Genomic DNA, 12309 nt, shown 5'->3' with positions numbered 1-12309 from the left:
CGGTGACGCTTGTGAAGGAAGTGGGAGGTGCTTGTTCACACACTGAATTGCCAGGGTCTTTGGGTCACTTATTTCTAGAGATGCACCACATTGACCGAAAGAACCTACCTTGTACCTTACTAAAGGCGTGAGCGGTATCTACAACTCCAATGGAGCATGGCCACTCTTCAGGCTATGTCTACACTGCGCCATAGGGAAGATTTGAAGGTTGCCCTTGCGTTCATAGCCACTGGTCAGTTGTACTGGGAACTTCTAAGCCCGTTCCACAGCCAGCCTATCCTGGGAAGCTCCACTGACCCTCATGTATGTCCACATCGCTTCCTAATTGCTCTTGGGGACACTGCATAAGAGCATGCCCTTCCTCTCCTCTTGGTCTGCACATCTCAAACTCACTAATGAGGCAGCAAAATCACCCCCTGCTGCTGCTCTCAGATAGGCTCCAAAACAGCCATGGAGGATGGGTGCACTCTGAGCAGCTTTGCCACTTATTTTTATTATTATTAGTTTCTGGGGTTATTATTTTTATTATTAGTTAATTATTATTAGTTTCTGGGGTTGGCTGGGGTGACCATATTTCCCTGATTGCAACAGGGCACCACCCCACCTTGGGTATACACAGCTGTCTCGGAGCTCTAGCTTCAGCTGAGAGTGCTGGAGAGTATATGTATATGTGTATATATGTATATATATATCTGTGTGTGTATATGTATATGTGTGTGTGTTTGTGCATGCACATGTATGCATATGTGTGAAAACTAGCCCTGTTTTTGCTGGAACTGTCCCATTTTTAAACACATGTCCTGGGCATCCCACTGAAAATGAGACAAAAAGATTCATTTGCCCAAACTGACAGGGAGGCTGGGACAGGGGTTTCCAGTGGGACTGTCCTGGTGAAAATGGAGCATGTGGGTGGATGGGTATGGGGCAGGAGTGGGCAGGCGTGGTATGTGCAAGGCTGGCACTCCCGGGAGCACCAGGGCAGCAGCGCAGATGCCACTTAGGGCTGGTGTGCTCCACGGGAACAGCAGGTCTTGGTGAGAACGTGCCTGGCTAAGCCCCATTCACCTGTGCCTGTTGATGCACTCCACACCTGGAAGTTGGCTGGTGAACCTGCCCAGGTCATCTCTAGCAGCTGCTCTCAGGCACAGAGCGAGGGCTCCAAAGCAGGAACAAAAAGATGTGTCTGGACACTTCACCAGCACCCTACCGTGTCTGGAACCAGCCTGAGAGCGTGGGCAGGCAAGGTTTGCTCACACATGCCCTTGCTGTTGCTGTTGCAGTTGCAGCTGCAGTGCGGACAGGGCTTCGGAGCCCTGAAGCAAAGCTTGCCTCCTCCCTCTGCCTGCAGGATGTTTGGAGCTTACCCAGAGAAACAGATTGCAGGTCCCCCAGCAGCAACCCAACCTCTGACCGCTAGCTCTCTGCAGCCCACTGCCTGCCTCCATTGCCCATAAGCAGAGCTAAGCGGAGAGGGAGAGCTGCCGGTGGTTTTCCAAAGGGCTGCCCTTGAAGGGCAGCACAGGCAGTCTCCAGGGAAAGCTACAGATGGGGTGTAGAGCCATGCACGTGGCTTGGGTGGTTGAGCATCAAGTATCAGGGTGAGCAATATCAGGGTGGGCCAGACTCAGCTGGGATTAGCCCAAGGGTCCTCCTGTTGGTGTTAGCTGCTGTATCCCATCGCCCCTATGCATGGAGTCATAGGAGGAGACGGAGCCAGACCTCCACATTTCTCTCCTCCTTCGGATTTTAACGCAGATTTTCCGGTGCTGGCATTTCTCTCCAGTTTGCTGCTTTCTTGATCAGGGGTCTAAACCCTAATGCAGAGTGGAAGGAGAAATAAGTATGTTGGCAAAATAAGGGGGACTTGAGGATTAGGAGTCAGGAAAGACTATGTGTTTTCCTTGGCAAGGGCTCTGTTCCAGTCTTTTGTACTTGTACGTTTGTATATTTTTCCTGCAGATGACTGCTAGTTGCCTCGTCAGGCATGATCTCCCCCCCTCCTCTCTGCTCGAAGCAATTGGGAGGTTTAACCAGAATGTTAGATTTGAGTCTGAAAGTCTTTAAAGTTGGTGAGGGGGAGGTTTTCTACTGGCAGTTTAGATTAGGCTTGCCTCCAGTAGAAATCCAGTTAGGGCTCTTTGAGGAAGGATTTTGATTTCTTCATTTTTTTTTTTTTTTAAATCGTGTAAGTCATTTGGTCTTGCAAAAAATACCATCTTTCCCTTCCCCCTGTATGCCACTCTAGTGAGCGCTGACAATGCAAGGCTTAACTACATGGGTATCCTTTTTATGCCTGTGAAAGTGCACCAAAGCACTCAAATCCTTTTTTACAAAAAGAACAAAGGCCTTTTTTTCTTGCATCTTTTTCTACTTTGCACTAGTTGCTGCACTGTCGTGGAACCTTGTAGGACTGGGGCCATGATCTCTTTCTCAATCAACTAGTCTGTGTTCATTTCAAAGGAAAATGCCCCGGGATTTGGGAGATCCTGCCAGTTACCAAGCTTCCCTGAAACATCTTTGAAGTTGGTACAGTGAATTGTCGAAGTTGGGGCGTGGTGTAGCACTGGTAGTGTTAGATACAGATATATGTTGGCAAGGGAGACTTCTGAAGGGTATCCTTTACCTGCTGTGATCGGATCTACAAACTGAGGGGGGACCAGGAGCAGCACCCAGATGGGAAACCCCTCTCGGAGCGTCTTGGGGTGAGAAGCAGCGCTGATGCTTCGGTGGGGGATGTGTTTCTTTCTAGACGCTGCGCTTCAGTTTGATGCTGAAGGGAGGAGCAGTCGTTTGGCTGAAATGCAAATTGAAATCCTGACCTTGTGATTACAAAAGGTCCCGTGGCATCTTTTGTGAGAGTAGAGGTTTTAACCCGGTTTTTCTTTCTAATTTCAATTGGGTCGCTTAGATTCTCTTATAAGCTTGTCCAGCAGCTTTAGACATTGTCAGCAATAAAAAGTTGTACTGCTTGAACTACACCATGACAGACACAGCTCTTCCCTCCACCCTCTACAGCAGGGGTGGGCAAAATGCGGCCCGCCAGGCTGTTCTGTCCCTAAAAATTTTAGAAAATTAATATTTATCTGCCCCTGGCTGCCTGTCATGCGGCCCTCGATGGCTTGCCAAAACTCGGTAAGCGGCCCTCTGCCCAAAATAATTGCCCGCCCCTCCTCTGCAGTTTGGATAGAGAGCGCTAGCCAGGGCTTTGATCACACCCTCACTGTTCCCATAAGGGAAGGAGAAGGTACTCTAGTAGTATAAAGCTCTTGAGGGCCAGTACAATCAAGTGCACCCTGGAAGTCCTTTCAGTACATCCATATCTGTTAAAAAAAAAAAAAAATCAATGTAGTTATGCTAGTACAAAAATGGTGTAGAAGAGGCCTGAGCTTGACACTGTTCTCCTCACTTCCTGACCTAAACCACTATTTGACGTTGCAAACGTGCTGCTCGATAGCTTCTGAATTGCCTCTCGCGGTAGGCTCCATTTTGCTCCCAGCCTATCCCTTGCAAGAAAATGAACGTTATATGCCAGCTCCCCTTATGGACACCTCTCCTGTGCTAGTGATGAATGTGCGTAGTTTTAAGCAGACTGCCCTATGGTGCACAGAGGCCTTCTTCATGCAGAATAAGCGTGGCTACACAAGGGGTTGGTATGGAAGAGTTGGTGTGCTTTTCATTCACACCTTGCTTCACACTGAATTCCCCATGCATTCCTTCTTGCAGCCAGCGGGGCTGTGAACTTCACTTAGTTAAGGTCTGCGTGATGTTCTTCGAGACCCTCAAATGAAATGCAATGGTTATGTACACGCAGCATGGCATTAATGAGTAAACTGCAGCAATCTCCGGTGCGCTTCGAAGTCACGCTGATTTCTTTTCTCGTGCGAAGGTGGGGAGATGAGGAAACGTTGCGACGCTGCGTTATCTTCCATAGTCATGGGGCAGCTGTCAGATCCTGTTAAGCAAGGCACTTAGATGCATACTTAATTTTGAGCTACGTGCTTAAGTCCTGTTGACTTCACTGTGGCATAAAGTTAGGCAGGGACTGTAATACTTTCCATACAAGTGAATCTAAGAGCTGTACCGGTGCCAGATTTCAGTGCTTTAATTTTGCTAGCTGAGAGCCAAAGCAATTGTATGATATTTGCTACTTGGTACATTTCCATCCTTCTGTAACAATTGAGTACGTGTCTCTAGAGTAATTTGATCACTCCCACATTTGCAAAGAAGTCCTTTAGCTTTTGGAGAACATCACTTTATAAACCCAGCCATTGTTAAACATTCACTCAGATTCCTTTATGTCAGAAAAGTATGGAAGGAATATGCCAGTTCTTGTTTGCTGCTTGCCAAACAGCCTACAGGAAAGGTGGTGAATGACATATCACAGTTACCTGGAGCAGGTCCTGGACTCTAATGGAATTGAAAGAATGACAGTCGTCAGCGTAGCTCTGTGCACAAAACAGTCATCTCAAGAAGATATGTAAATGTTATGAACTTTTAATTGTAATTTTCCTTACGTAGGCTTAAGATGCAACAAAAACCATACAATTATTTTCTTGGCTGTGGGTCAGATGGAGCGGCCGATTTCATACCCGGCTTTCTTTAAATTAGGCAAATGAAAATGTAACTCTCACCGTGTCCCAGCCGTGGCTCAGAGCATGCTTGTTTATGATGTGTGAGCCCTGCAAAAAGGTGAACCAAAGGGGAGAGGGGCTTAATTCTCATTTTCACTACCGCCCCTTCACGTTGCCTTGCTGAAGAAGGCTTATGGTAGATATAAAAGCGCTTGGAGGTACGCTTGTGTCGCCCGAGTGGTGTAAAGGGACCTACGTGCGAAGGAAAGTCAGGCGTGATATTTAAAAGTGGCTTGTCACTGATTGTCCATTAGCTCTCGTCTTTGCAGACTTTGTTGCCAGCTGCGAAATACACAGCGTAGCTTGGCCTCCCGAGTTTAGCCACTGTCATGGAGCACTTAACCCCAGTGCTTGGCTAGTTCACCTATTTTTTTACAGACTTCCTCGCGTCCTTTTCATAATCAGGCCCAACATACACATTCAAACGCACATGCATGCTTTTTGCTGCCTCAACACCATTTCCCCCTTTCGGTGCGAGCAATTAGCTGCCTCCTGCTGGCTCCTGAATTAGCCGTTAGATGGCATCACAGAGTAGCATTAGCTGCGTCCTCCTTCCCTTTGAGCACAGCATATCTCGACACAGATCCATATTTGAATTGGCCTTTTGTGCAACAACAGCCACCACTGAGCACTGTTGCAGTAACTCATTTAACCATCTGAAAAAAGACCATAGTAGGGACAAAAATCAAATATAGGAGAATAACGCGCACAATGCCAGTGCAATGACATCCCTCCAAAGAGGCAGGAGATTCCAGGATCAGCCTTTTCTTTATTTAAAAATTGTGCAGATGTAACTTTTTCAGTTTAGTACACAGAAGTATGATTTCAAGATCGATATTGCGTGTATACACCCATACAGACCTTTCTGTCGTTGCGTATTTCTATGTACACATGGATACAGCGCCCATATACAAAATATTTTACTGGTTGGAAAGACATTTTCTGGTAAAAATTCTGGCAGAATTAGGCAGGAAATGTAAAAAAAAAAAAAAGATAGATACTTTTATTGTGCACTTTGTTCATGTGTGGGGATATCAGATTTGTAAGCAGTTTGCATGTATAATATGCTCTTTCAGTAAGTGCATTGCACTCTAGTATTTTTAATGTCATTGTGACTGCTGTAATTCTACCCTATAACCTAGCAAATCCGGCATGCTGACAAAATTAAGCAATAAATCACTGCACAGTCTCACATGCAATGGGTTTTCAAAACCAAAATGGCTCACAGCACACAGCCTTTCCATTTCAGAACGCCTTTTTGTGTCGGATTTTCACCGTATGTATTGAAAACCACAAATAGGATAGTGCGGTAAAATGAGCAGTGCCATTCTCATGACATGAAACATTAGGTGTGAAACAGCGTTGGGCTTTGGTGACGTGTCTGTTGTCCCAGGGACTGCACTCGGGCTGATTGTCCAGTTGACCTCCAAGGAGAGGCTGGTTTTTTGGGGCAGAATTGTAGGATTTGTTTTCACTGTATTCAACATTAGGCACAAACCAAAGAAAATTGCTATGTATGCAAATTTCTACTCAACGGTGAGCAAATTCATAATGCATAGATTGACTTAACCTGTATAATTATAGTAAATATAGACAATAATTTACAGTGTTTTATCTTGGAATATATTAGTGCTGCTATGAGGAAACTAGAGAGTATGACTTACTTATAATGACTTACCATTAACATTTCCATACTGCAAATGAGACAGATTAAGTTGACAGTATGTGTTACTTAGCTTTGTACCAATTAACTGCAAAAAAAAAAAAAATGCTATGAATTCAGTCATTTATGATGGAAGCTACATAAAAATTATGTAATTACTGCAGTGAGTCAGCTAGTTAAATGGCACTTCTATATGGCAAATTGATTTTGATGCAAGATTAATAGCCTTTTGCTGCTATTGTACGTGCTTGCCAAAGAGCATACTACATTGTTGCTAAGCATCATTAATGGATTAAAATAAGGGTTCTGCATAATTCCTACAGTGTATCTTTGAACAGCTTTTTTAGCTTCTGCACTAGCCTAGCTCTTGTTAGCCCTATAAAACATACAGATCTGAAAGGCTGACACCTCTGAGTAAGGTTAGTGTAATCCTAAGAACTCTTTCAAGAGCTCGCAGGTTTTCTTGTGGATGACCTCGCGCAGCTTTCGTACACGCCGCACGCTGGAGACGCCCACAAAGCTGTCTGGCTGCAGGACGGCCATCCCGTTATGGACATCGCCCATGATGATGAGCTGGCCATCTACCGTGGTCATGTTGGGGCACGGGCAGCTCCAGTCCATGTTTAAAAGCGTGATTTCTAGAGGTTCCTTCCCCAGGAATTTTAAGCCCATTTTTTCGTCCTTTAGGATCTCCTCCACCGTCACCAGGGCATGCCCAGAGTCTTGGTCTTCGGTCAGTTCTGTTATACGGCCCAGGATCACAAAGTCACTTTTGCAGAAGCTGGTCACCAGCTTTTGGCGAGGCTTGCAAGCTTTGCAGTGCGTGTTCTTCGGGAAAGGGCACATCTCTTCGCAGGCCTCTCTGCTCTCAAAGTTATTCTCGTTGCCTCCACACCCACCATAAATGAAGGACTGGCATTGCTTTGTCAAACTGTTATACGCCCATCTGGGCTCATAGGCTTTGCAGTGACCTTGAAGGGCTGGCAGGTTGCAGATGTTGATCGGACCATTCATACAAGTTAGCATGCAGTTCTCATAGGTGTCAAAGTGGTTCAGGTTGCTGTTGCAGTTCCCATAGATAAATGTAAAGCAGTTGTTTTTCTTCGCGTCATAATACCATCTGGTTTGCTCCTCCCCACAGTCTTCGCTGTCTGGCTGCTTCAGACACTCGTCGGTGGGGAAGTGGGTTTTGTTTTGGGACGCTTCTTTATTTGCGGGTTCTCCTTTGACGACCGATAAGGGGAAATCGGCTCTGAGAAGGCCGCCGCTGTTCTTGGCGCTGCAAGTGTAAATGCCTGCGTCTTGAAGCTGGGTGTTATAGATCACCAGCTGGGCAATGTTGGTCACCACAACGTTCCCTCTGACGTGGTTTGGCTTCATTATGATTTTTTCCTTACCGTCTACTTGCTTCTCCCAGGTGATTTCTGGCTTGGGCCTGCCCGTGATATCGCAGAGAAAGCTAACAGTCTCCCCCACGTAGACCGACTGATGGACTGGATTGTTAACTAGAGCAGGTGGAAGGACATCGATGATGGTTGTCTCTGAATAGGCTGTGGTAGGGCGAGCGGTAGTCTCTGGTGGGATAGGGCTAGTATTTGGCCAGGTGAGATGGTACCGACAAGTGACAACATTCAACGTGATGCCTTTGATGCAAGCTTCTGCATCCATATAACACTTGTTGTAATAGGTGAGTCCATCAGAGGCACAGGTAAAGCTAGGCTCCTTTTCACACCTGTCTTTGCATTTGCACACGGGCTGTCCGTCCCAGATATCGCACTCCGAGCCTTGCTGGATGCACATGAAACGGTCACACGTTGCCTCTTTGGGCATCCCGACAGGCCCCTTCTTCCCCTTGACATCCATGTACCGAGCTGCCACGCAACTCTTTGTGCCGCAAACATTGGGGCAGCACTTCTCAAAGGTCTCGCATTCCTAATACGAAATAAAATAACCAAACCGTTACTGGCACCCCAGGGCAAGTCATTTTTAGAAACACAAGCAAGCAGAAAACAGTGAAGCTTTCAGCGCGCTTCCTTCTTGCGCTGTTAAGGTTAAATTGGAGGATTAGGCTTAGGACCCCCGAGTTCTCGTCCCAGTTCTGCTGCAGAGGACCCGGTGTTCGAGGACCTAGGATAAGTCACTTTGCCTCTCTGAAGCTAATTTTTTTTTTCCCATCAGTGTTATGGGGGCAATGTCACATTTCTGTCTCGCAGGGAAAGCTATGAGGGCAAACTCACTGCTATTTATAGAGAGTTAAGATCTTTCAGTGGAAGATGCTGAAGAAGGTAGAAGTATTACTTTTTTTCTTAGAACATGAAGTCCTAAATTTCTGTGTGTTTTTTTTTTTATATTATTTGCATGAAAGAGTTGATTAAAATTCCACAACCACTCATCCCCCTCCCCGGTGGTAAAACACTCCTAATGGCAAAGGACAAGGCCCTGAAACAAGAGTGGATGGAAAGTCTTATCATATGGCTTCTAGACATTAATCCTTCTTTTCCCCAGAAGTATGTGAAGTATTATTTGAATTTCCTGAGACTAGCAGCATACTTGGGGAGTGAAAACAATCACAGATTTATAATTGTTCTTTGTCTAATGTATAGCAAATACCTCCAAATTTAAAGTGCAAACTGATTCTTGCACCAGAGTTACTTTGGTTTCCATGAAGCAAAAAAGAATCCATTGATGGACTGATTTTTATTTCTACATCGGTCTTACTATCAAATGCAGCTTTGAGAAGGCACAGTGAAGAGTTTTTGTGTGCTGGGCAGTAGTGGTGGCCACCAATTTTATACCCTCTCTGCTCATGCCCGGGCTGATCCCAACTTTAGTTGTGCTGCTGAGCATCAGTTGTTACTGGTAATTTAGGCAGGAGGTGTGAATTATGGCCAATTCTAACTTTCGGTTGGTGTTAGCTGCATTTTGCCCTTCTGACCGAGAAATGTAGTTGAAACGGGTCTGGCATCATAATAGAGAATGTGTCATTCGTGGATTACTTTAGTGAAATGTGAACATTGCTGCTATTTTTGTAATGGGGTATGGTTTGGGCCTCTATTATAGCTCTGTAGTTTTAATGAATTCAGCTGAATTTCTCCATAACAGAGGGCAACTATTACAGAGTCTTTCTAATGCCATTAAGTTAATGATCTGGCCACTCCTCAGGTACCATATGTGTTAATTCAGAGGAACTAGATCATGCCTTATTGCAGCTCTTTCCCCATTTCTAATCAGGCAGGGCTAAGATGCGTAAGCAAATTTGCAAGTTCTTCAGCTGTGGTTAACCCGCGTAGCTTTAACTACGGCGGTGGAGCTCTACTGCTCTGTAGCCACTGCGAATCTGCATGGGACTTTGTTCTGCTCTCCTGCAAACCCGATCTTTTATTTCCCCAAGTGGGGTCTGGATTTCACTTTCTGTCCAGTAAACTATGAAAGCAATGTCCTCAACCATCATGGGAGCAGTTTTTACCATTCTTTGCAGCACCTGGCAGTTAAATTAAAAAGTCAGCTTAGTCAGAAAAGGTAACGTAAGACTAACATCTTGTTACCCAGCACACGAACACGTCAGCTCGCTTTGTGGTTTTTTTGAACGACACCTGCTTTCTTGATGGACAAGTACGAATTGTCACTATTTTTAAAACACAAATCCCGCTAGTCGAGAGCAACTGGAATTTTTTTTTTTTTTGATGTTGTGCATCATGACATAGTCAACTTGGTTTTGACTGCAAAGTCTTTATTGCTGGAGAGGATGCAAGGGGGCAGGAAGAGCAGTTTTTGACAGATGCCAGGTTGAGTTGGCAGTGCTGGCCTTTGGAAAAATGATCTTCTGACTTGTCAGCTAAGCACATACTGAGCTGGAAAAATCTTAGGAGAAAATATCTGCATGGTCATTTTTACCAAGTGCAGCAAAGGCTGGTGATGCGCATGCCAAGTCAAGTAGCATCCTAGAGAATTCTTTCATGGGAAACCAAGTCTTTATCATGGCAACCAAAAATGTTGAGATTGAGACGGCTAACGTGCTGTGAGCTGGTCCAATAATAAATCAAGTTCCTGAGTCTCAGGTGTCGAGGTTCGGCATTTCCCTTGGGCGAGACAGTGAAATCTATGTACGTTCAAAGTTGTATAGTCAGTTAGAGAAGTGGCTCCGTTGAAATATCTCCTCCCTTAGCAGGTCGGTCATCAGCCATTTTTATATTTAAATACAAGGTTTCATTTAAACACATGCATTGTCTGGATCACATCGTGCACACTGCTGATGCCTCTCTACTTGATAATAGAAATACATTGCGACACAAACACACACACATCTAATTGCCACCACCAAGGATAGAAAAATGTTCATCACTCACCAAGTCCGCTTCACACTCTCTCTTGCAGGTGCTCTGTGCATCTACCCACAGGTTAGGGTTCATGTCATTCGGGCATATCCCAGCATGAGAATACCGTATTGGAGGTAAAGCGTTACCCTTTAAGGGGACCTCCAACAGCAAGAGAACAGTGGTCTTCCCCAGCAAGATCCACATCCACTGAGCAAACAATACCAACGGCATCTCTGAATTTCTCCAAGGAAAGGTCACCAACTGAGCTGATTGTTTGTTTGTTTGTTTTTGCAAGCCTGAAATGTTCAGAAAAGTCCAAATACACCTGACTTCTCAACTACTTCAGCAAGCTTCCTTCCTGTCTTTGTCAATAGAGCAGTCTGGTCTGGACCTCATTGGATTAAAGGTCTTAGGAAGTAACTCCCTTATTTTAAGAGAAATGCTAATAGTCCGAGCAGAGTTAGCTGTATTTATACCCTGCCTCTGTTTAACAACTCGGGAAAAGTAAACTTGATTTCTTTGACAGGCACACGCTTCCTATGTCCTGGTGGCAGTCAGACAGATTTGTTGCAAGAAAAAAAAGCTGGAAAGAGTTTAAAAGGCTGGAACTGGCACTGTGGGACCCCTGCATGTTTCTGAATGCAAGGAGGCCTTCTTAACCCCTTTAGACCTAAAGTACTTCCCTATGCTAAGAATGGCATTTACTTCTGAAAGAGCGCTTGTCTAAATAACACGAGCCCACAATCGAGGGATTTCCCTACACTGAGGGCATATACAATCACTTGTTAAAAAGAACAACTAATAGGATTGAAGCAATTAAAACTAGGATATCGCATTTTAACGCAGGAAGTGTGTGCTGGGGGGGCGGAGGGGGGAGAGACACGTTTAAACTTATCTGCAAAGCAATGCGTCTTTGAAATCATCCCCATGTCCTTTTTTATGCTGCACTCCAGCCCCACCATCTAGCTACGGAAAGTGTCTCAAATTCCTCCACGCTTTAGGAAAGTACGAGCCCACTGTACAGCGCTTTGCTGACCTCTTTAACAACCACCAAAAAAAAAAAAATCGTAACAGTTCAACTCTATGGAAACCTGCATAAAGGAATGTACAGCATTTTTGCATGGGGGGGGAAAGAAAAAAATGCAATCGGGCTAAGTTCATAGCTCCCTGATTATTAAAGTGAGGGGCTGATTCTGGGCAGCGCTGGACTTCTGCCAGCAACCAGTGAGGAACGGTGGGACTTGAGCTTGCTCAGCACGCGGCAGGATTAGACCCTTTGGGCCAGATTCTGCGCTTGCTCTTGATGAGAAATGCTTCCTGTGAGGCCCTGAACGCCGAGCGATCGCGGTGGAGCCCGACCGCCGCCACATCGCGCTTCTGCTCCACATTTACCCCCGTGCAGCTCACTGCCTTCAGTTGAACTGTTCTTGCTATATGCCGGCATACGCGAGCTCAGAATCGGGCTCTGTTCTCCTTTGGGCTTTTAACGAGCTAATGCAGGGTTTGCGTGTAAAATTTGGGCCTGATTTTTTCCTTTTCTTTTCTTGCTTATGCTGGTTGCACAGCAGTATCACTCGGCTGAGCTCGGTGGAGTTATTCCTGAATAGAGACAAAGCTCCAGTAAAGGTAGGGCCTGTTCCCCAGCGGTCATAAATCAGCAGAGTTTCACGGACATGAGCACAGCTATGCATCTGTACAC

At 45.5% G+C, this 12309-nt stretch overlaps 1 protein-coding gene and 1 long non-coding RNA gene across 2 annotated transcripts in view; one reads left to right on the top strand and one right to left on the bottom strand.

Annotated features, from left to right (window-relative positions):
- LOC149859000 (uncharacterized) overlaps positions 1-12309 on the top strand; it is an 81816-nt gene that overhangs the window by 35982 nt on the left and 33525 nt on the right. The gene's annotated exons all lie outside the window — the stretch shown is intronic.
- On the bottom strand, positions 5567-11149 carry WFIKKN2 (WAP, follistatin/kazal, immunoglobulin, kunitz and netrin domain containing 2). The gene is made up of 2 exons (XM_090060066.1): positions 10641-11149; positions 5567-8226 (listed from the first exon to the last, which is right to left on the bottom strand). The coding sequence occupies exons 1-2, from the start codon at positions 10839-10841 to the stop codon at positions 6715-6717; spliced, it is 1713 nt and encodes a 570-aa protein (XP_089916192.1). The 5' UTR covers positions 10842-11149; the 3' UTR covers positions 5567-6714.

The sequence above is a fragment of the Crocodylus siamensis genome, chromosome 8 (genome assembly GCF_052110815.1).
Source record: "Crocodylus siamensis isolate JL-2025a chromosome 8, ASM5211081v1, whole genome shotgun sequence".
Lineage (NCBI taxonomy): Eukaryota > Metazoa > Chordata > Crocodylia > Crocodylidae > Crocodylus > Crocodylus siamensis.
This window is presented reverse-complemented; position numbering and strand designations above follow the sequence as displayed.